Source organism: Fusarium keratoplasticum, chromosome 1, assembly GCF_025433545.1.
Source record: "Fusarium keratoplasticum isolate Fu6.1 chromosome 1, whole genome shotgun sequence".
Lineage (NCBI taxonomy): Eukaryota > Fungi > Ascomycota > Sordariomycetes > Hypocreales > Nectriaceae > Fusarium > Fusarium keratoplasticum.
The window spans coordinates 2,632,165-2,655,156 of record NC_070529.1 but is presented as its reverse complement, the minus strand read 5'-3'; the positions used below and the strand labels follow the sequence as shown (position 1 = coordinate 2,655,156).

Below are 22,992 nucleotides of genomic sequence, written 5' to 3'. Positions count from 1 at the left end.
CAGCAACTTGGGCTTTTCTTACTGTACGTCCATGGCACGCAACAAGCTCCACTGAGGCGATCTTGTCCCGCTAATTGCTCAGGTGAGTGAGCAAGGGAAAAGAAAAGAAAAGAAAAAAAAAGGCTCAGATGGAAAGACAAGAGAGAGGGAAAGAAGGTCGAAGCCGAGCTTTTGCTGGATCAATGATGGGCTTGCGCCGGCTTGGGCTTGGACTGGCTGGAAACTGGCTTGAGTTTTTGCCCAGTTGACTCCGGCTGGCGGGCTGGGCTCTACTAGTAGCACCTTTGGACGGTATCGTCCATCCCCGGCTAGACTTCCTCTGCGCATGACCATGACTCTCTCTCCCTCACTCTGCCATTGACATTGCGAGTCTTGGTTGAGTCTCTCCGTCTCCAGCTCGTCACTCGAGGCCCTTGCCCGTGCCCCCTGGTGGTGGAGGTACCGTACCAAGCAAAGTATGGTACCAACGGGTCAGTCGGGTGGTTTCTCTTAGGGCGAGCGAGGGTCGCTTCATCCGGGATATGGAGGAGGAGTAGGAGTAAGAGGAGAACCTTGGAAGCTTGTTGTCCGTTCGCCTACTCGCACTTTGATCGACTGTTTCTTGGTCGTCGTGCGTTGGTTCGTCGTTCGTTTTACCTTTCGGTTTGTCTGTCTGCTTGCTCTCCTCCTCTCTCTCCCTCATCATTCACCTCGTTTTCAACCCCTCATTCCCACCAGCCTTGTTCGTCGTCGTCGTCCCCATCGTCATCTCCCTGCCGTTTGTCTCTGTCGGCGTCTTTTTGCTCTCGGTGATCCATCCTCACCTTTGCCTTCCCGCCGCCGCCGCCGCACGCGGTCGGTCCCCTTGCCCGCTTCGCTTATCACAAACCCAGGCTGTCCTGTCCGTCAGTCCCGCTTTGAATGCCTTGCCTACCCAGGCGGCGGGCCTCTCTTGCTTGGGAGCAGCTTACTTGGGGGATACGGATACCGTACTGTACCGATCAACCCGACGACTCTCCACTTGCTGCCAAACACGGCCGGCCGGCACCAAGTCCAGCAATTTTGGGGAGTGTGAGTGAGAGAGTGTGTGGTGGACGGCCAACCGCGACTTGCGACTGCGACTTGACTGCGACTCCGGCTCTGACTTGACTGCGACATTTGGTGCCATCATCATCCCCGGGGTTTCTGTTGGAGGGACAAGAGCAGCCCGCCGGCCTGTTCATTCTTGCTCCCCTTTTTTAACCCTTTTCTCTACCTATTCTATTCCATATTACTCCAGACGTCCGTCCTCTCCGCCGGTACGCCTACGTAAAGACAAAGAAGCCTTTTCTTTTATTCCCGGGCTTCACCTTTGCCCGCCTGCCTGCCTGCCTGCCTGCCGTCTCTTCCTTACGCCTCCGTAACCTGAATCTGACCTGTTTCCTCTCACGTCCTGCTACACCACCTAAACGCCTCCTCGTACGCTCGCAACCGTTGACCCATTGGAGCTGCCTACCGGCTTCCGTTCTCCCACATCCACCTACTCCCGCTCTTCTTTCCAGGTTGGGTAGCTACCTAGCATCCATCCATCGCACTTACATCCACCATCGCCCGCCTGGCCGGCCACATTCACGACATTTCCTGACGCCTGCCATTGCCACTTCCGACGCTCGCCTGCCTCAAGGTCCTGTACCTACCTTGCTGTGCGCCTCGTCCAAATCGCCCCCTCTTCATCCTTCCCCCCGGTAGCAAAGGAAAACAGAGCTTGCCCCGGTGTCAGAGGTGCTCGTTCGCTCAGGCAGCGTCTAGACCACCTCCCAGGCAGGCCCAGCTAAGCCCGGCCTCACTCGCGAGCGACGGACAAAGACGTTGGCACTGCTGGATTTCGCCCGAGCCTGTCCCTGCAACCCACAGCATCACCACCCGTCCACCGTCGGCCAGTGCAGTCCAGTCCGGTCCAGGGAGTCTCATTCGTACAAGACGTGGCATCCGGTCTTCTTTTTTTGCATTTCTCCTCTTGTCTCGCTCGCTCAGCTCAGCTCAGCTTTTTCTGTCTGTTCTGTCTGTCCCCCACACCATTTTATTCCTCTCTTTTTCCTTCCTTCCCTCCTCTCTTTCCACCTCGCCGTCTTCGTCTTCGCCATCGTTTGACGACCGCTTCTCGTCGCTGCTTTGGTCTCGCCCGTCAGCTTTCGTCGTCTTGGCCCTGGACGCCGCCGCTAAAGTTACAAGCTACGTCGTCATCGGCGTTATCGCAGCCCCCCCGATAACAGACAGACCCAGCAGCTGCTGCCCCTCATCCTCACCATCCTCCCACCGCGGCCGCCCGCCCTCATTCGGCTCTGCCTCTCCTCCTTCTTGGTCCCTCGCTTCGGCATCCGGAAGTCCTTGGTCCCAAGACCTCGACCCCTCCGCGTTTCCCGATCACCGCCCTGTGATCGCAGCATGCTCCCGATAGTCCTAGTCCAACACTGCTAGAATACTACGAATACACATACCCATCACTTACGTGGGGCAGTCGTCCAGGCAGCTGGTGTTGCTGCCACCCGCATCCGCATCCGTATCGTGCCCATTCGAAACTCACAGCGTCTGAGCCGCCCTTTTCAACCCCCGCGACGCCTGGAATACCACATCAGGCTCCCGGGCGGCTTCTCTTTTGCAAGGCTCCGCCAGCCCAGGTCATCGCAGACGAGGTTCGTCTAGCAGCCGAGCTGCGTCGCCCAAGATGGATCCCATGGATCCCATGGACTATATAATGCACAACCCTCGGTCTTCTGGCCACTACGATCCCGTACACTCGGCTTCGAACCATTGGATGTCTCACTCACACAACTCACCTTCTTACCCATGGCAGACGCAGAATCCAAGCTTGCCTCAGAGCTATCCTCACCACCCGTTGCAGCCTGCACCCGGCTCCGGCCCGGATCCGTTCCAGCTCGGTCACCATCATGGAGGCATCTTGCCGCCAATGCTGGGCCTGCCGCATCCCCATGCGTTTCCAGAAAGCATGCCGGGGGCCATATCTCCGCGACCGAGTGGACGACATCAGACCTACCATCGCAGCGCCATGCCACCCCCCGTAGCGCCGGTCGCTTCCGGCACGGGTGCTCACAGCCGTGATGGAGCCTTTGCAAACCAAATTCCCGGCCGGCCATTGAGTTTTCAGCCGCCTGCAGGCCTGGGTATTCCACCGCCAGGTGCAGGTGCAGGTGCAGCTCCGGAGCCTAATTCACAGCAGCAACAGCAACAGCGCCCGCCGTTTCTCGCATCAGAACCTCCGACAAACAACTTCGGCCAACACAACAACAACTCCCCTCACTTCGTGCCCGTACCCGTGCCTGTGCCTCTCCCCCCTCACCCTTACATGTCAACACCACCACCGCGTCGGGGTCACTTTTCGTCGGCTTCCACTTCTTCAAGGACTGTCTTTCGTGACATACCTTCTCCTACCAGTAAGCTTCCCTCTTGTCTCGGGGTCAGCCAGCCTCCTCTCTGGTTACACCGAGTTCTGGCTTGCGAGAAACCCTCGTCCGACGCCACCGTATCATGCAGCACGCACGAAACCAGTCGCTTGCACCAGCTAATATTCATTAGGGCCATCCCCTCCTTCGTCTGGTTTCCGCAGATCTCACCACACACGCCAGCGCAGACCAACATCCACTCGTATCATGTCGTCGGAGCCTGGGCGGGAAGACGATGACGACGCTGCCCGGCATGTGTATTTCGAGCATGGCATGTACAGCCCGGGCGGGTCAGATTCCTCTGCTGAGGCAAACGAAGAAACAGTCCTCCGTCACATGCAACTCATGAGAGGTGCTGTTAGTACCAAGATGGTGGCATCCAAGTCGACGTTGCGATCTCTCGAAAGTGTTAAGATTGAAGATATCCCGGAAGGAGACCGAAGTAAGCGATCTCGCTGTAGAACGAATCGGTGGTACGGTGAAGCTAATGCGTCGCAGGCTGTGTCATTTGCTACGGCGATTATGGCGTCGAAAGTCCTGAGGGTGTTCGCGAGTCGCCCCTCCGTCTTCCAAAATGCGGACATATCTTCGGAGACCACTGCATCAAAACGTGGCTTGATCAGTCAGATAGTTGCCCATATTGCCGTGACAAGCTGCATTCAGAACCCAAACAGCACACCAGCGCTTCTACGCGCGCCTTCATGAGCTTGATGAGGTCGCAGGGACTCCACGTTTCGTCAAGGTGCGTGACTGGACTTCCTACCGCGCTGATGTCTTGATTGTTAGTAGCTGACAGACTCGATAGGGCAACCGCTAATCCAGACGACATCTTGGCCAGAGCGATGGTAATGTCTTATGGGATGGGGGGCAGAAACGGATCCCCTTCGCGACAGCCTGTCACGGCTGGACGAAGATCACCACCAAGTGATGCGGGCGAACGACAACGTCGAACCAGAGCCCGACACGACAACGGACACACTCGCGAGTTGAGGCCACTGTCGGGAGGCCATAGCCGTGCTGTCCATTTCGACACGCCCTCGCAGCGCGCTGCTCCGGGTGCACCCTTGATCGGCCACTCGTTCGTGCACCACTGGGACGAGATGTCGCCGATGGAGCGACGGCAACAATGGACCAATGAACGGGATCAAATGTCGAATGGTCGGTTGAATGGTCCCCCGAATAGCACCTCAACAACAACCACGGATGCGCCCGGAGAGGCATCGACTCCCACATCTACCATCTCAATGTCTGCTCTCTCGCCATTAGCACCAATGTACCAACCACAGGGAATGTTCATAGGCGCCACAGACAGACACCCTCTTGGGACGGCGCCATCTCATGATCTGCCGCTCCTGGAGATTCGGAACCCGCCACCACAGGCGCAAGCTGGCCCGGCTTCGGGAGGTAACGAGAACGCAAACCCCTCCTTGGCTACGCCGCAGGATCTACCTGGACCTATCCAGGGCAACAGTAATCGGTCTTGGTAGCGCCGTGGCCAGGCTCGTGCGAGGCGCGCATTTCTCGGTCGAAATGCGTCAACCCGGTAAGTGAAGCGACACGGGACAAGCGGCAACTACCACGTGGTTGAGATATTACCCCGCGAAGACCAGGGGATAGACAAGATCGGCTGAGTGGTTGAGGTCATGGACCTAGAATTTGGTTGGCACTCAGGTGCCGAGTGGACGTCGACAGAAAGGACATGGAACAGGTTGCGGACGATGATACAAGAATCCGATTCGCATGCGAGGGAGGGATTGATTTGGCGTTGGCTTTGGCATCGAGGGCATCATGGATTGATTCATGGAAATTGCACCAGGTTATGGTTTTCTTTTAGGAGGGAGTGTCATCTGGCGTTTTCATGACGTTTGACAATTTTGGGGGGGAAGCGCAGCAGCAGGGCTTGTCTGCCAATGACTGTCCTATTACAACAGCGGAATTAGCGATAATCTCATAAAGAAACCCACTTTGTGCCCCCCATCAACTCTGATGCAACCCTAGCTCGCCCTCTTGGAGAGCGATGAAGCGGGCGAGACTAGCGCATAGTGCGAGAGACTCGGCCAACATGGCTGCCGGTCGGAGTTTGAGTTGGAACGGCAATGTCCGTTGGGACAGCGGTACAATGTTGACGACCGATCGGACACCAGGATAGGCCGACCTGGAGCAATTCCCAACTTCTCTGACGGCTCGAGTCTTGGACAAGTCTGGGGACATTGTCGGAATCTCCACTGCGTTTAAGATAAACGAATCGCTTATAAGGCCATCCCGTCGCTGTTACCCCTGGCTCCGTCCCCTGCAAAGCCCAACTCCTGTCGCTACTTGTCCCGCCCGCGTTAAAGTATTGGTTCCTCCCGTTGCTTGACCTGACCCCCTTTGACGCGCAAGATACTCAAGAGTGAGGGCCTCAAGTCGTCATGGGGTTGCCGTGGGAGAACATCACGGGCGGCGCTGCCACGGTCACTCTGGCTCTCACCTGGGTGCAGAACGATTGGTCCAGGCTGCTCCTGTTGAAACACTTTACAGGGCTGTGGACTGTGGGCTTCGTGTTCTGGGTTGTCTGGGCGATATGGATCTATCCGCTGCTCGTGTCGCCGTTGCGACATCTGCCTGAACCCTCCAACAACCACTGGCTTCTGGGCCAGGCAAAGAGGATATTTGCTGAGCCTTCGGGCGTGCCAATGCGAGAATGGTTCGTCAATTGCCTCTTGTGGTGCAATTGTACTTTGAAAACAACATACTAATCCTCATCCCAGGGTGGCCGAGATCCCCAACGATGGCATCATCCGCTACCGCGGCCTGTTGAACCAGGAGCGGATCCTCGTCTGCTCACCCAAAGCGTTGGCTGAGGTGCTGGTCACCAACAACTACGCCTTTGCGAAGCCGAGTTACTTGCAGCAATCCATCGGGCGCATCCTTGGAATAGGTGTGCTGTTCGCCGAGGGCGATGAGCACAAGATGCAGCGCCGCAGCTTGACGCCTGCGTTTGCCTTCCGTCATATCAAGGACATGTATCCCATCTTTTGGCGCAAAGCTAAAGAGGTGACCCAGGCTATGACGACAGAGCTTGGGGGCCGGGACGAGGTCGAGCTTGAAGTGTCCAGCTGGGCATCGCGGGCGACGCTCGATATCATCGGCGTCGCTGGCATGGGGCGAGACTTTGGTGCTATCCAAGACCCGGAGAGCGTGCTCGCCAGGACTTACAGGAAGATCATCAAGCCTTCCCGCGCGGCCCAGATCCTGGGTCTCATTTCCATGTTTATACCGCTGCAAATAGTCACCAAGCTGCCATTCCGCCGGAACCAAACCATCAACGCAGCAGCGGGCGAGATCCGAGCGGTGTGCCGAGACCTGATTCGGGAGAAGAAGGCCAAGTTGGCCAACAAGGAGCAGCCAGATATTGACATCCTCTCGGTGGCCATTGAGAGCGGCGGCTTCACGGATGAGAACTTGGTTGATCAGCTCATGACGTTTCTCGCTGCGGGGCATGAAACGACGGCATCAGCCATGACCTGGGCGATTTATATGCTGTCTCGATACCCCGAGGTTCAGAGCCGGCTGCGGGAAGAGGTGCGAGAGCGCTTACCATCCGTAGATTCGGATGCCGACATCACCAGCCTCGACATTGATCGCATGCCGTACCTCAATGCCGTGTGCAGCGAGGTTCTCCGTTACTACAGCCCCGTGCCGTTGACGATGCGTGACGCCGCTCACGACACAACGATTCTGGGTCATCCAGTGCGGCAAGGTACTCGTATCGTCATTGTGCCCTGGGCGACTCACTTTGATCAGCACCTTTGGGGTCCGGACGCGGACCGTTTCGACCCGGAGCGGTGGCTCCCCTCCGGCCCCGAGGGTGGAGCCGCAGACCGGAAGGCCGCCAGCGGGGGCGCGACCAGCAACTACGCGTTCCTGCCGTTCCTGCACGGGCCCCGGAGCTGTATCGGGCAGAGCTTCGCCAAGGCCGAGTTCGCCGCCCTCCTCGCGGCGTGGGTCGGCCGGTTCGAGTTTGCGCTGGCGAACCCGGAGGAGGCGGACGAGAGCAAGGTGGAAATCCGGGGCGGTGTAACGGCCCGGCCCGCCAAGGGCATGCATGTCAAGGTTAAGGTTGTGGGCGGGTTTTGAAGGGCTTTTCTGGCTGTCGTTTGATTTGTATATATGTAAAGAGCGACGGCATGGTAGCGCGGTGCGGCATGCGTTGTCAAGCCCGTGGCTGGTTTCAGAGCGCAATCGGTGTTGGTCAATTGGGTGAGATGTTCGCTAAGCAACTCGGTGGAGGTTGTCCACATGTTTGAGTCAATCTAGGGCTGTAGTTGCATCAAGCTTTTGATTGACGGTAGCATTTAAACGGCCTGGTTATTATCTGCATGGCCATGGCCCATAATTAAAAATAGGCCTGGGCGTCTATAACACCTCATTATCAGATTCAGCTGAAGGAGCCCCAGGACCCTTGTGTGAAGATATTGACGCAAGTCGAATCGGATTTCCCTCCCACCAATTGCAGGGTAGGCACCCTGACGGACGCCCTGCAAGAGTGGCCGCACGTGTTACAGCATGTGACTGCCAGCTGGCAATGCACCAAATCTCGGTGGAGATGACGACGGCGCTAGCCAATGTGTGGCGGCCTGAATGTCGACTCTGCACCAGCTGAAGTGACCAAGATTAAAATGATTTCTGCGATAACAGAGCATCCTTGGCGAACTCTGACCTGGAGTTGATCTCGGCTCTTACAAACCACCGATATGAAAACCCTCACCTAGGGCCAGCGCTACCCTTACAGTACCTAGCAGAGAAAGAGCGCGATACCACCAAGATCAGCGCGAGGGAGATCTCTCTCCCTCTTCATCGCATCATCCATCATCTCGGCGACAAGACGGACACACACAAACCAGTCAAGCACCCTCTACCGAGCAGTTTTTAGCGCCCAGGCCTCCCAAGGCCCAGCGGCAGATCCAATCTCAGACCCACCGCGAGAACCTGGGCGAGCCAACGACGGAGCCTAGCGTCCAAGAATTGGACACACCCAAACCCCAGCCACCGCTTGTCCTGTTTAGCGGGCCGAGACGAACGGGGCACCCATGGAAAGCTGGCGTCGAGCTCCTTCGCAAAACAAAACACCATCTCCCTCCTCCACCACACCCCCCGATTCCTCCCATCGACACCCGTAGAGGCCGGCCACAATGATGCGAGATCACCGCTCTCGGGACTCCGAGAGTGCTCGCCGCCGGTGGCACGAGTCTCGCGATGCGAGAGATTCGCGTAATCCGCCGTCGCAGCAGCCAACGCCGACTCAGCAATACCCGCAACAACAACAACAACAACCGCCTCCACCACCACCGCAGCAACAACAGTACCAGCAACAGTACTCTCAACAATACCCTCAGCAATATCAGCAGCAACGATACCAACAACCCCCCATGTACCAACAGCCCCAGCAATACCAACAATTCCAGCACCAGCAGTATCAAAACTCCCCTCAGCAACAGCAACCTTACAATCAACAACAGCAGTACCCGCAACCTCAACCCTACCCCAACGCGCCGCCGCAGACTCATCCCGCCTATAATGATCCCTACTCACCTCACCCAGAGACACGTCGACCGCAGACGCCCTCGAGCATATTCTCTTCGTCCAGTGACACGTCGTCGTCGCTACTGGATATCTCGCGATTCAAGGATACGAAGGAATATGGCGGCGTTTTCGGCACCTTCTTCAAGGCGCCCTCGGAGCGCGTGAGGCAGCGTTTGCACAAGAAGAAGAAGAAGCGCCGTGTGCTCTACTTTGGCAATTCGTCATCGTCATCGGTCAACTCGGACTTGGCGTACGGCCAGGGATATGTCAAGCAGCCAAAGAGTCGCACTCTTAGCCCTCGGAGCCGCGCTTCTGCTTCAGCCCAAGGATACGCGTCCTCTTCGGGATACGCACAGGGCTATGCGCGCCGAAGACGGTCTTCGGCAGAGGCCTCCGACCGCGACCGCACGCCCACACTCCCGCCCCGGAAAGCAAAGACTGCGGACGAAGAGATCATGGCTCTTGGTCAACAGCTCTCTAATCTAGCCAGGAAGTCTAAGGAGGATGAGATGCGCCGCGCTAGCAAGAGCTCAGGCAAGGGCAAGGCGGCAGCTCTTGGACTTGCGGCAGGCGCGGCAGGCGCGGCAATGGCGTCTCGATACGGTCGACGTCAGGGTCACGGCCTGGGAAACTCCAAGACTCGCGTCGAGACTTCCGATGACGATTCGGACTGGGAGGATGCCTCGGACGACGAATCTTCCTCCACCACCAGTGATAGTGATGGTGCGGTCTCGGCCGCCGACTCGGAGCTTGCTTACGGCACCGTTGGGGAGTCTCTGAGGCCCGCTGTCGGAGTTGCTGCGGCTGCCGCAAGTGCGAGCGCCGCGGCAGCAATGGCTGGCTCACACTCTCACTCAGGCTACCATTCATCTTCGGACTATCGGAGATATGGATACGGATATAATGGAGAGAAGACCTCGATCGTTGATCCTCGGCTGTTCGGTCCCTACAATTCGCTGCGAGGCTCAATCAACACCCCGTGTGGCTTCCGGGATGAAGAGCAAGCAGCCGCCTACCGCCGCTCCTCGGGCAGTGTGGCGTCAGGACCGATTCACATGAGGGACAACTACCCAGGTCCCAGCGCTGAGCATTCTCGCTTCCAATCAGAACAAACCTCCCATTCTGCCTCACGCCAGGATCTCTCACATCAGGTTCGACCTGCTCCAGTTCCCCTTCAGCAGCCCGTTCCCAAGGCCCCGGTGTCCTCAAAGGTCTACGAGACAGAGAAGTTTGAGGATTCGAGCCGAAGGGAATCTCGCAACTCTCGTCGGCGGTCTGATGGTAAATGGGGCGACATTGCTGTTGAAGCAGCTGCAGTCGGCGCAGTCGGCGCCGCTGTGGCGTATACAGCTTCACGCAAGGAGAGCAAGGAACGACGAGAGTATCGCGAAGATAAGCGCGACCACGATAGTCGACGTGGTCGGGATGAGAAGCGGGAGGCCGACTCGAAGCGCCAGGAACGAATCGAGGAGGAGTCTTTCGAGCGAGAGCGCGAGCGACTGGAGTTTGAGCGACAGAAAGCCCTCGAGGCAGAGCAACTGAAGCTCCAGGAGCTCGAACGCCAAAAGGCTCAGGAAATCGAGCGACAGAAAGCTCTCGAGCTCGAGAGGCAGAGAACCCAGGAGCTTGAGCGTCAGAAGACCCTCGAACTCGAACGACAACTGGCTCAGCAGGCGGAACGGCATAAGGAACTGGATATTGAACGGCAACGAAACCTGGAATGGGAACGGGAATACCGACGAACGCACCACGACTCCTCTTATTCACAGTATAATGAGCGAAAGCACGAGAAATCCTCACGATATGATGATCATGACGATACCCACAAAGTAACGAAGGAGAAGAAGGTTGAGAAGGAGGAGAGGAGCAAAGTCGACGTTGTAGTTGCGCCTCAACTGGATCGAAGCGAAGGCACAGAATTCCGCATCGAGCATGGACCCGAATTCCAGGTCATGCGCGAGCCCGAGGTTCAGGCTGAGAGCAGCGAGCGCACTACCACTGTCACTGAAGAGAGCCGCGAGCTTCCTCTACCAACTGGTGCAGGCCACCATGTTGTTACGGAGCACGAAGTTGTCGCAGAGACGAGCCAGCCTGCTCAGCCCAGAGACCCGGCCTACGACCCATTCCAGTACCAGGTTTCGGACGATGCTTTCACCATGTCCCAGGCGACTACGCCCAAGCGACCCCTTACGCCTAATGTCGTGACGATTGAACGCGAACCTAATTTTGATGATTCTCCGCCAAGATCCCTGGCATCAGATGCTCGACTGAGCCGCCGGGACTCGTTCGAGATCGAGAGGATGGTGGAGGAGTACCGCAGAGGAACACAGGACGTCATGCAGTTCCAGGACCCCCGCTCCGGTCACGGATATGAGGAAGAGGAGCATGAAGCCAAGTCTATTCTTGACGAGGCCAAGCATGCCACTATTCCTGTAGCAGCGGTCGCGGTCGCCTCCGCTGTCGCCGTTGAGAGGGGACGCCAGAGCAGCGAACACGCCAAGGACAGCTCACGAGACAGCTCGCGACAGGAACGAGACACAGTTCAGGAGGAGGCCGATCGATACTACCGAGAGACCTGCATTGCTCGGAAGATTGCCTCTGAGGAGATGCGATCTCGCAGTGCATCTCCTGAGCGATCGGTTATTGACAAGTGGCAAGACGACAAGTATGAACCCATGACCATTGTCACGCCGCCTGATATGGAGGATAAGCACCCGGAGACGAGCCCCTTCGACGGCCCTAATGCGGATGTGAAGATTGACAACAAGATCTATCCTCGTGAGGAGAGACACTACCGCAACCTGGGCGACAACTCTATGGCCCTTGTTCTGAGGTCAAGGGACGTTTCGCGGGAACGCCCTGTCCTGAACCTGATCTATCCCACTCCCGTGCCAAGCCGTCAGCCTTCTCCTGCACCTAAGGAAAAGGAGACAACAAGGGAAATTGAGGAAGTGTCTGTTGCTCCTGAGGCCAAGGAGGTCACGGACGTCACAGAGGTCACTCCTGAGGTCACTGAGATTGCTCCGGAAGCTAGAGAAGTCACTTCCGACGTCAAGGAGGTCACACCCGAAGACGTGATCGTCGCACCTCGAGGTGATATCGTTCCGCTTGGCGAGCCGGCCCCCCTTGCCAAATCCGTCACTTGGGGTGAGAACGAGACAAAGAGCTTTGAAGTCGAGACTCCTGAGACTCGTAGCGATTCTGAGAGCTACTTCCACTCCGAGCCCTTGGATAGGACTTCTGATAAGCCCAGACCACGACTGAACAAGGCGAGCCGGTGGGGCATCTTGGCTGCAGCGATCGCCGGCAGCAGTGCTGAGCCCATCAATGAGCCTGAAGTCGAGATTCCTTCTCATAAGACTGCGGATATCCCTAGAAGCTATCCCGAGGAGACGAGCCGCGAGGTGGTTCCTGTTTTCTCCGCCGAGGTCTACGACGATGACTCGAGCCGTGAGCCACCAATTCCTGGACCCAAGCCCGCGAGCCCACACCCCGAGCAGATGCCCGGTGGCTACGCCGATGATCTCGAGTTTGCTGCCACTCTTGCCGCTGGTCTGAAGGAGACCGGCTTTGATCCCGAGATTGTCATTGACAACCCGACTTTCCACCGCCGTGACTCTTCGCCGGGTGTGCAAAAAGCGATCGGTGACGCTCACGGTGACGCTCATGTTGACGCCAAGGGCAAATGGTATACACGACCTTACGCAGAGACCGCTTCGGACACCAGCGACGCTCCTGGCAAACTCTTGCCAGAACAGCAGGGCTTTGTCATTGGGGAGGTTGAGACTCCTCAAGAGGAAAACCCCGTGCCGTTTGTGACTGAGCCCGAAGTCACAACCAAGAGCCCCGAACACGAGAAGTCAGACCTTCCAAGGGCTGAGGATGTGCCACTTCCCGACGATGATTCGGAATTCTCGAAGTTGAGCAAGCGACAGCAGCGGAAGCGAGCCAAGTCTGAAGTTGTTGTTGTTCAGGATGACAACAAGGCTGAGGCCACGCCAACAGAGCCCGCTCAACCTCGAGAAGTGGGCGAGGCAGTCTGGGAAGATAGTGCTTGGAAGAGAAGCAAGAAGGGCTGGAAGAGTCGTGAATTTGAGGACGAGTCCGTCTCTCGAGTTTCTCCTCCCGCCGACTATTACCACGACAAGTCTTCTCAGGAGGCACCAGCCAGAGATGTCAGGTCTGACGATGGCTGGGATACCGCGCAAGACGAACGACGGAGCCGCGACTTTGACGCCGCCGACGTTGCTCGAGTTGCTGCTCCTGCATTCGCCATTGGTGCATGGAGTGCCTACCATGATCAATCTTCCAGAGACGCTGAGCCCAGGCAAGCTGGGTACCATGACCAGTGGGATCCCTCAGCAAGACCTTCGGATTGGGTGAACCGCGAAGCTGGCGAAGCTGGCGAATGGGCCGCCTCACAGGGCTCATCTCCTTCTAGGACTTACCATCGATCATTGTCCAGAGATGCCGTTCCGCGAGATGCCACCTCGGAAGACACCCGCTCCCGCGATGATCTTGAGACTCCCAAGAAGTCACGGAAGCAGTGGAAAGATGAGGACTACTACTACGAGGACGACAGATCCCGTGTCTCCGCTCCTTCGAGATCTCACCGTCGACACACATCACGAGATGTTTCGTCTCGAGATGTGCGGTCTGACGACGAATGGGAAGATTCCAAGCGTTCAAGGAGGCACAAGAAGGAGCGTGACGCATACTACGAGGATGATCTGTCACGCATCTCTGCACCACTGGAGCTCCCTGACAGCCGGTCATCAAGGAGACGATCCTCCCGGGATCGGTCAAGAGACCGATCAAGGGACCGATCAAGACACAGATCAAAGCATCGTTCAAAAGACCGGTCGCGAGATAGGTCTCGGCACAGAAGGTCTGATGACGAGAGGGATACCCCCAGGTCAAGAAGGTCCAAGCGTGACTCATATGGCCATGACTCTCCCTCTCGTTCAGTAGTTGCCTCTGAGATTTCAGTCGGCAGCTCTGGTGGCAGGAGAAGCAAGAAGTCCAAGCGCAGAAGCGGAAATGAGGAGGACTGGTATGACTATCGAGACAGCCCACCAGACCGCAGGCGTGAACACTTTGACGATCGGGACGTGAGCTCTGTCGTGTCCGAATCTCGGGGTGATCGACGCGAGTCTGGCCACCGACGAAAGTCTTCTCGATATGACGACGACGACGTCAAGTCAGTTGCATCTATGCCGGGTTCTTCCCGCAGAGACAAGGATTACAGGGAACGCCGAGATCCAGAGAAGAGATCCAGTGGCATCATCTCCAGCCTCTTCAAGTCCAGTCGCAAGGATAAGAGGGATTCTTTTTTAGATAATGCCGGCACCCTTGGCGCGGGTGTCGGCCTAGCGGGTGCTGCGACCGTCATTGCTGCCTCTGACGCTGCTCACTCCAACGCCGCCGAGGCTCCGTCGGACCAGGAGCATGACAGCTTGCGCGAAGGCCGTCGTGTGCGAAGTTACGAAATCCTCGACCCCGAGGTCGCCCCCCGTGTCTTCAAGCCCGCCATTGATCCTCAGTATGGCGATCTTCTCCCCCTCCCTCCTAGCGAACCTGGCAGTCCCGTCTCTGGACCCGACGAGCTGCCTTCACTGCCTGATAGCCGACCAGACACTCCTCCTGAGAAGCGTGTCATAAGGCGTGATACTCGCACTCACAATCGACGCCGCAGTACCTTTGAGACGCCGACCAAGTCTCCAAGCCGAACAGCCGTCCCTATTCAGCTTCGTCTGGGCCAGAGGTCGAATCCTGCCTCTCCCGTTGGCCTCAAGTCCTCTCCCTCAGGCTCTCCCGTTGTGATCAACTCGGACCCTGCTGCCGTCATGTCTCGACGAGTAGCCCGGCCAACTTCATGGGATAGCACCCGCGAGATTATGCCGTTGTATCTCCTTGAGCACTCTCGTCAAGCCCCGCCAACGACCGGTTTGGCTCTTCCTGCACTCCCTCCCAGTGAGCCTAGCGAGGCTGGATCTAGGCACTCACCCAGCCCCGAGGCCGAGTTCCACCAGCGCGGTGATTACTTTGACCTGGATAGTGCTCAGTTCTTTGATCCTGCTCTCCATATCGACACCAATGTGCCTCAAGCTGCACGCAAGAACTCCTCCACAGGAACTGACGAGTCAACAACACCTCGTGCCCTGTTTCATCCAGAGCTCCCAGTTCCCGACTTCACAGAATCTCTTGACAGGGAAGCACCTCTTGAGAGCTCTGTCAAGGCCCCATCTCTGCCAACGACCCCGCAGCCCGTCCCCGTCGAATCGACAAGCAAGGACATGGGTGCTGAACTTCTCGCCATGACGCCTTCTCCGCGTGAGCCTGCTTTCCCTATGGCTCCCGCAACTCAATCAGTTACTCCTGAAGATCTTACTTCTACTGATGAGCACTTCTCCGACGCCACAGAGGCCCAATCGCCTCGAGGAACTGTTTCCAAGGCCTTTGATGACGTCTCCTCGGTGGGCACTGTTGAAGAAATCCCTTTTAAGGCTCCTGCTCAGCCTGAAGTCGAATCTGCTCCTCAGCCTGCGGTTGAGTCTCCTCAAGTTACCCCAACGACAGAGCCTGCTGCCATTCCTGTAGAGGAGCTTTCCACCGAGCAGCCTGCCATCGCGGAGCGTGCCGCCCCTCTTGAGCCCGTTGTTGAGGACGTTTCGAGGTCTGTAGACGCACCCGGCATCGAGCTACCCACCGAGAAGGCCGAAGTGCTAGAGCCTGCAACTCAGGATCGGTCAATCACCGTTGAGCCGATTGCTGAAGATCTTCCGAAGCTTGTTGAAGAGCCGACTCCTGAGCTACCCATCGACCAGGCCGATCTTGTCTACGAGCAGCCTATAGTCCTTCTCGAGCCTATCCCTGAGGAGCCTGCTGACTTTGCAGAGGAGCCTACTCCTGAGCCATTCACCGAGAAGACCAGAGACCTGGGGACTGTAATTGAAGCGTCCACAACCGAGGAGCGTGCAGCCATTCTTGAGCCTATCCCTGAAGAACCCGAGAAGCCCACAGAGGTGTCGTTTTCTGACTCGCTCACGGAGAAGGTTCAGGATGCGCAGCCTGCAACCATCCTTGAGCCCAAGGACGGAGACGTTTCCAAGACTGCCGAGGAACCTGTCTCTGAGGCCGTCGCCGAGAAGGCAGAGGAAAAGGAGCCCAAGTTTGTCTCCTTGCCTGTTGGAGAGACCGTGGAGCCCATCGTCGCTGCGCCCATGATCGAGGAATCACCGAGAGAACTAGAGCCCGTCAGCAAGGAAGTTGCTGACCTGGTCCTCGAGGATATGACCAAGCCTGAAGGAACCCCTGAGGTTGCGAAGCAGTCAACTGACGATATTTCTCGCGAGACCCAGCCCGACCTTGCCGATATGACCGCGACAAAGATTACTCCTGATGCTATTGTCGAGCCTCAGCCTCAGCCTGCTATCGAAGCCACCGCTGAACCAACTTCTGTCACTGTCGAGCCTCTGGAGCAACCCGAAGTTGAGGACAAGTCCCGCGAAGCCAAGATGGAGTCTATTGGAGAGGATGTGGCCGAGCCCGTCGTCACAGCGCTTACCCCCGATGCCATTCTCGAGCCTTCGGTAGCGTCTGCCCCTGAAGCCACCGCTGAGCTTCCTCCTGTTGCTGAAGACACACCCACTGAGCCTATTGTCGAAGACGTAGCTGAGCCCTCTGCCGCTACCGCTGCCGACACTGTCGTCGAACCAACCACAGAACCGGTCATTGAGCCAGTTCCCGAGTCTACTGAACCTGCAGTCGAGCCCGTAGCCGAAGCGCCTGCTGAACCCTCTACTCAAGCAGCTCCTCAGCGTGCAGAGAACGAATTCACCACGGAAGAATGGCAAAGCCTCTCAGCAAAGGATAGGAAGAACATGAAGAAGAAGCTCAAGAAGAAGAATCTCGAGCTCATCGTCAAGGACTCCTTCGAGGTCGCTGCCCCCGTGGAAGAAGTTGCTAAGGATGAGAAGGCGGAGCGAACCGAGGAGACTACTGCCAAGGACGAAGCCCTAGAAACAGCGCCAGCCACCACTGAAGGAGAAAAGGCCCCTGAATCATCAGAGCAACCGACCACAGACATTTCTGCTACCCCGGCTAAGGTAGAGGCCGAGCCCGAGCCTGAGTTCACCGAGAAGGAGCTTCCCAAGGTTACCGAGCCTGAAGAGTCGCAACCCAAAACTGCCGATGAAGTGCCAGCGGCCGTACAGGAGCTCTCTCAGGAGCCAGAGCCCGCTGTTGAACAGGTCTCCGACAATCTTCCCGTTGAGAAGGAAATTGCCCAAGAGCCAGAGCCTGTTCCCGAGGCCGAAGCATCGGTCCCAGAAGCAGTTGTGGATGCCAAGCCCGTGACTGTTGAAGGGCCCGCGGAGTCCCCTGCCGTCAACGCTGAGGCGGTGGCCGAGGAGCCAGCCCAACCCCAGTCCAAGAAGAGTAAGAAGAAAAAGAAGAAGGGAAAGCAAGTGGCAGAAGAGCAGTCAATCCCTGCCGAGCCTGAAGCTACTGTTCAGGAAACAGACAAGGAGGCTTTCGATGCGTGGGCCGAACCAATTGCCCCTGTTGAGCCTTCCCCAGATGCTCCCGCTGAACCCTCAGATGCTCCAGTTGAGCGCTCTCTTGAAGAGACTGCTGAACCCGCATTGACTCCTGTTGAACCTACGCCGGATGCTCCCGCCAAGTCCTCAGATGCGCCTATCGAGACCCTACCGGAAGCACCAGCTGAGCGCGCTCTCTCGGAGGTTGTTAAACCTACAGCGGCTCCTATCATGCCCACCGCTGATGGCCCTGCTGAGCCTTCAGGTGCTCCCGCTGAGACACTGCCGGAAGCACCAGTTGAGCGCTCTCTCGAAGAGGTTGTTGAACCCGCAGCGACCACTGTGGAGCCCACTCCAGATACCCCTGCCGAGCCTTCAGGTGCTCCCGCTGAGACACTGCCGGAAGCACCAGTTGAGCGCTCTCTCGAAGAGGTTGTTGAACCCACAGCGACCACTGTGGAGCCCACTCCAGATACCCCTGCCGAGCCCTCAGATGCTCCCGCCGAGACCGTGCCAGAAGCACCTGTTGAGCGCTCTCTTGAAGAGGCCGCTGAACCCACGGCGGCCCCTGTTGAGACGGCACAGGAGCCCCTTGCCGAGCCAACTCCGGATGTGGATGCTTTTGATGCTTGGGCACAGCCAGATGCTCCCGTGGAGACTGTTGATACTGTTGAGTACAAGCCGGAGACCCCTGCTGCTACTTCTGAGGCAACGCCTGAACCGTCCACCGAGGCAACTCCTGAAGAGACTACATCCAAGTCGAAGAAGAAGAAGAATAAGAAGAAGAAGGGCGCCAAATCTGAAGGAGCAGCTCCTTCTGTCACCCAGGAAGCTTCTTCTACGCTCGAGCAGCCTCTTCCAGTCTCGGAAGACCAGACTGAGCAGCCTGCAGAGGCCGACATAACCAAGGACTTGCCCCGTGACTCGCCTGCTCCAGTTGATACAGCTGAACTCGAAAGTACTGAGACCCCCGTGCAGGAAGCCGGATCAACAGACCTGACCGAAGCTCCCCAGCCTGAGACTTCCTTGGAGGGTGAGATCGAAAAGAAACCAGAGGAGAACGTGTCTTCCTTTGCAGCTGAGCCAACTGCGAATAATGATCGTCAGCTGGCCGAGCCCGAGGACTTGCCGAACCCTACCGAGGCGCCCAAGTCCCAGGACGTCGATGAACCCGCCTATTTGCCGTCAAGCATGGGTCTCCACGCTCCCCAGAAGCCTGCGCAAGAACAATCTCAGAACCGATACTTCCCCTCCACCTTGGGCGTCTCTCCCGCCACAAGAGGATTCGCTGCTGTTGGATCCGCTTGGCGAAAGATGTGGGGATCTCCCGCTCAGGTGAAGAATGAGTCCCAATCGGTAGAGCTTGAAGCCGATCAGGTTGACAAGACGGTTGATGATAAACGGGAGCCTGTGGTTGCGGAAACCGCTCCATCTCAAGAGGAGAAGCCTGTTGATGTGGCCGAGCCTGAGACCGCTGTTGTAGCCGAAAATGTGGACGACAAGGCGGAAACGGTTACAGAGAAGGCACAAACCGGTGAAGTCAAGCCCGACACTCCTCCGGCAGACTCTGGTCTGAACGCCCCTGTTGACGACGCGGTCCCAACCACGCTAGAGTCGCATATGTCAGAGCCACTCTTCTCCCAGGGAGATGCGCCTGTCGAGGAGTCTCAAGCAACTTCGATTGGCCCGGATCCCTCTCAAATCGATGACACTACTCCCGCCACCGAAGACGTGAGCCGCGATATTCCTGCTCAGGATGAGCCGGCACCTGCTCCTCAAGAGGAATCTATCAAGATCGCCGAGAATGAGCCTTCTACCACAACAGACAACGACGCCATCAAGCCAGACCAGGACGACACAGTGAAGCCTCTTGAGGCTGAGCCTGTCGAGACTAGCGAGGAGCCAACCCCCAAGACACCTGTAGAAGAACCCATGACGATCGGCGAAGATATTGCAGGCCAAACAACAGTGGTTGCCGAACCACAAGCAACCGACGAGGCTACAAGATCAACTGATGCCCCTGAGACAGTCGAACCCGAGTCCCCTGTTTCGAAGAAGAAGGCCAAGAAGAACAAGAAGAAGAAGAAGAACCAGACCAACCAGGAGGAGGAAGTCAAGAACGAAGCTACTCAGGGCGACGCCACGGTCAACCCAGAGGAGAACATGAACGAGACCACTCTGGAAGAGACTAAGGCTAATCAAGAGGAGGAGGTTAAGAACGACCCTGCTGAAGATGAGGTCAAGACTCAGGAGGAACAAGCCAAGCTCAGCACGAAGGAGGAGGCTACCCAAGATGATACCCCGGCCAACCAGGAGGAGGTTAAGAACGAAACCGCTGAAAGTGAGCTAAAGACCGAGGAGGAAGTCAAGCGTGAAGTGGAGGATGTGGCCGTTCGAGGCGAGAGCGAGAGCAAGGATGAACCCAAGGTGGATGAGGCCATTCCAGGACCTACCGAACCTTCAGTCGAAACGAACGTTGCCGCAACTGTTGAGACACCTACTCTGCAGCCTATAGAGGAAGCTATACCTGACACCCCGAAGGAAACTCTGGCTGAGGAAAAGTCACCTCAACCTGAAGTTACTGAGGAGGCTTCTGGGGACAAGCAAGTGGAGGAACCAACCCCATCGCAACCAACGGATGCACCTCTCGATCTTGGTGACAAACCACCTGTCGATGAATCTCAGCCTCAACCATCCTCAGAGGCAGAGCCAGCGACAAAGGAAGCTGAGGCAACCAAAGAAGCTGAGGCAGCCAAGGAAGCCGCAGATAAGGCTGCTCGTGAAGCTGAAGAAGCCGAAGAAGCTCGTGACGCTGAGGAGATGGTAGCCCTGAGGGAAAAGAGGGCGCGAAGGAAAGGTCGTCTCTTGAAGAAGGACCAGCAACGCCTCATTGCCCTTGAGGAAAATGCTACTAGGCGGGCAGAGGCCCGAGCAGCTCGCGAAGCCGAAGAACAGGCCGCCAAGGAACTAGCGGAGACAGCCGCTGCTGAAGCTGCCATTGCCGAACCTGTCGCCCAGGAGCCTACGGAGGCTGAGGGTGTTGCGCCACCTGAGACCAAAGAATCCCAAGACATCGACGCCCCAGTTGATGAAAGCCAAGCCAACAAGGAGCCTGAGGTCACCGAGGAACGCCCAGAAGAGACATCGACCGAGGATGTGCCAAAAGACATCACTGAAACGACTGAAGCTGTTCAGCCCGAAGCACCCGCAGAGGCACCCGCAGAAGCACCTGCCCTAGACAAGGTCGAGGTAGTTGAAGGCGATATCGACAACGCCCCATCTGCTTCAGAGCCGCAAAATGCCCCTGCTGAAGATGACGCGGCTGAATCGGTGAGCGGGAAAAAGTCCAAGAAGAACAAGAAAAAGAAGAAGTCGGTCAGTTTCGAGACCGACGCGGCTCAAGATGCTCCCCAAGACAGCACTGAGCCATCTTCTATTGGACAAGAGCCTCTAGTGCAGGAACCAGAACAGCTTGAGGAACCGACCGCAAGCAAGGAAGAATCCAGCCCTGCCGAGGAATCTACACCCAGCCTACCTGTAGAGGAAACTCCCACGCCATCTGCCGAAACCGAACAACTCGAGGCAGCTGCACAAGCTACACCAGTTGAAGAGCCTGCACAGGCTGAATCTGTCGATGCACAGGCTGAAACTGCCAAGGACACTGCGGTGGACGAAGCTGAGCCTCCAGCTGAGAAGAAGAGCAAGAAGAAAAAGAAAAAGAAGAAGAATGCTTCTTTAGATGATTCTGAGAAGCAATCCGAAGCCGATTCTTTGCCTCAGGAGACTCCCGAGCTCGCTGCTCAAGAAAACGCTGCCGCCACTGAAGAACCAACGCCCCGAGATGTCACATCGGAAGAGCTGAAGGATGCTGTTTTGCCAGAAGCATCTCTGGATGCATCTGACAGCTTGGAGCATGGTGGCGGCGAGCCTGTAGAGGCACTTTTCCCTACCGACGAGGCTGCGCCACTCCTGGAACCAGAGGAGATCGACGTCGTCTCCGAGGTTGTCCCACAAAACGATGAGCAGACACAGCCAGCTGATGTCGAAAACCCCGTAGAAACTCCCTCTGTCCAGGAACCACCAACGGACGTTCAGGCCACCGAAGTGCCGGATGCCCCTGCTGCCGATCAGCCTCCCGCCGAAGAACCCGTCCCGACCACTGAGGAGCCCGAAGCCGCCTCTCCAGCAAAGCTGTCCAAGAAGGAGAAGAAGAAGAAGAAGAAGGCAGAGAAGAAGAAGGCTGCGCTTGAAGAAGCCGCAGAACCTGATTCTGGCCTTGCCACTCCATCTGAAGACCCCGAACCTGTACCCGAACCTGAGGCCACCGATCCCCCGGCCGAGACACTCCCGGATCCTCGCGAGGACACCCCAGCGGAGCCCGAGAAGACCGAAACTTCCAGCGCAGAAGCCGCCCCTGAAGGCGAGCCTGCGACGCCAGCCGATGATACCAATGTACCGGATTCCACCGAGTCCGGAGAACAATCTGTTCCAAGTGAAGAACCAGCAGCTGGTCCTGAAGACGAGCGGGGTGGGTCCAGTCTGAAGCAATCCCGTACGGACGAAAAGAACAAGGCTAAAGACAACCATTTTGAAATCCTGCAGGACCCCGAGACCAATCGTCCAACGGAACCGGAACCGGAACCGGAAAAGCAGCACGCCGCCGACGCCGCCGTTGATGAGGCTAGGAGCCTTGGGCCCTCCGAGAACGAAATGCGGGAGGAGGACAAGAGCAATGCTGGTGATCTTGAAGCCCCTGTCGAACCCGAGGCAAAGCTGGAGCCGGAGCCGGGACTGGAAACTGAGAAACTGGAAGACAATGAGGGAGATGCTGGCCTGTCCAAGAAGCAGAAGAAGAAGCAAAAGCAAAAGGCCAAAGCATTAGCTGCCTCGGAGTCCTCAGCCGAACCGGAGACACCCAAGGAGACCGAGGCATCCCCTGAGGAACCAACGGAACCTGCGGTTGGAACTGGTATCGAACCTGAGTCGAAACCCGAGGCTGAAAATGAGCCTACGGCAGATACGTCCGCCGAGCCAGACAATGACTCTGGCCCCAAGATTGAGAATGAAACACTCCCCGATGTTGAGGAGACTGTACCTATAGTTGAGCCTGACACTGAAGCTGAATCGAAGCGCGAAACTGAGACTCAACCTCTCGTCAACCCCGATGCTCAATCTGTGGTTGAGCCAACCACTGCCGAGCCCGAACTTGAAGCCGACGTCTTGATCTCAAAGCCTGAGCCCGACCAGCAGACAACTTCCGAACAGGAGACCATTGTTCCTGAGTCGGAGATTGAGTCTGGAAAGAAACAGGATCAGACCGAATCGCAGCCCGATACTAAAGTCACAGCTGAGCAGGAACTTGCGAATGAACCAACCTCTGAACCACCCACTTTACCTACACCAGCGCCGACATTTGATGAACCGAGGGATTCTGTGCAACCCTCTGAATCAATTGTCGATACGGAGCA

The 22,992-nt window shown here is 57.1% G+C and overlaps 2 protein-coding genes across 2 annotated transcripts; both read left to right on the top strand.

The window, feature by feature from the left end:
- Positions 1 to 2,683: 2,683 nt before the first annotated feature.
- On the top strand, positions 2,684 to 4,906 carry NCS57_00078600 (RING-type domain-containing protein; the record flags this gene model as incomplete). Its single annotated transcript, XM_053050865.1, has 4 exons — positions 2,684 to 3,410; positions 3,553 to 3,861; positions 3,918 to 4,161; positions 4,225 to 4,906. The coding sequence occupies 4 exons, from the start codon at positions 2,684 to 2,686 to the stop codon at positions 4,904 to 4,906; spliced, it is 1,962 nt and encodes a 653-aa protein (XP_052919380.1).
- A 924-nt stretch (positions 4,907 to 5,830) lies between these two features.
- NCS57_00078500 (uncharacterized protein) lies at positions 5,831 to 7,538 on the top strand (the record flags this gene model as incomplete). The annotated part of the gene is made up of 2 exons (XM_053050864.1): positions 5,831 to 6,105; positions 6,170 to 7,538. 2 exons carry the CDS (start codon positions 5,831 to 5,833, stop codon positions 7,536 to 7,538), a joined length of 1,644 nt encoding a protein of 547 aa, XP_052919379.1.
- Positions 7,539 to 22,992: the final 15,454 nt, after the last annotated feature.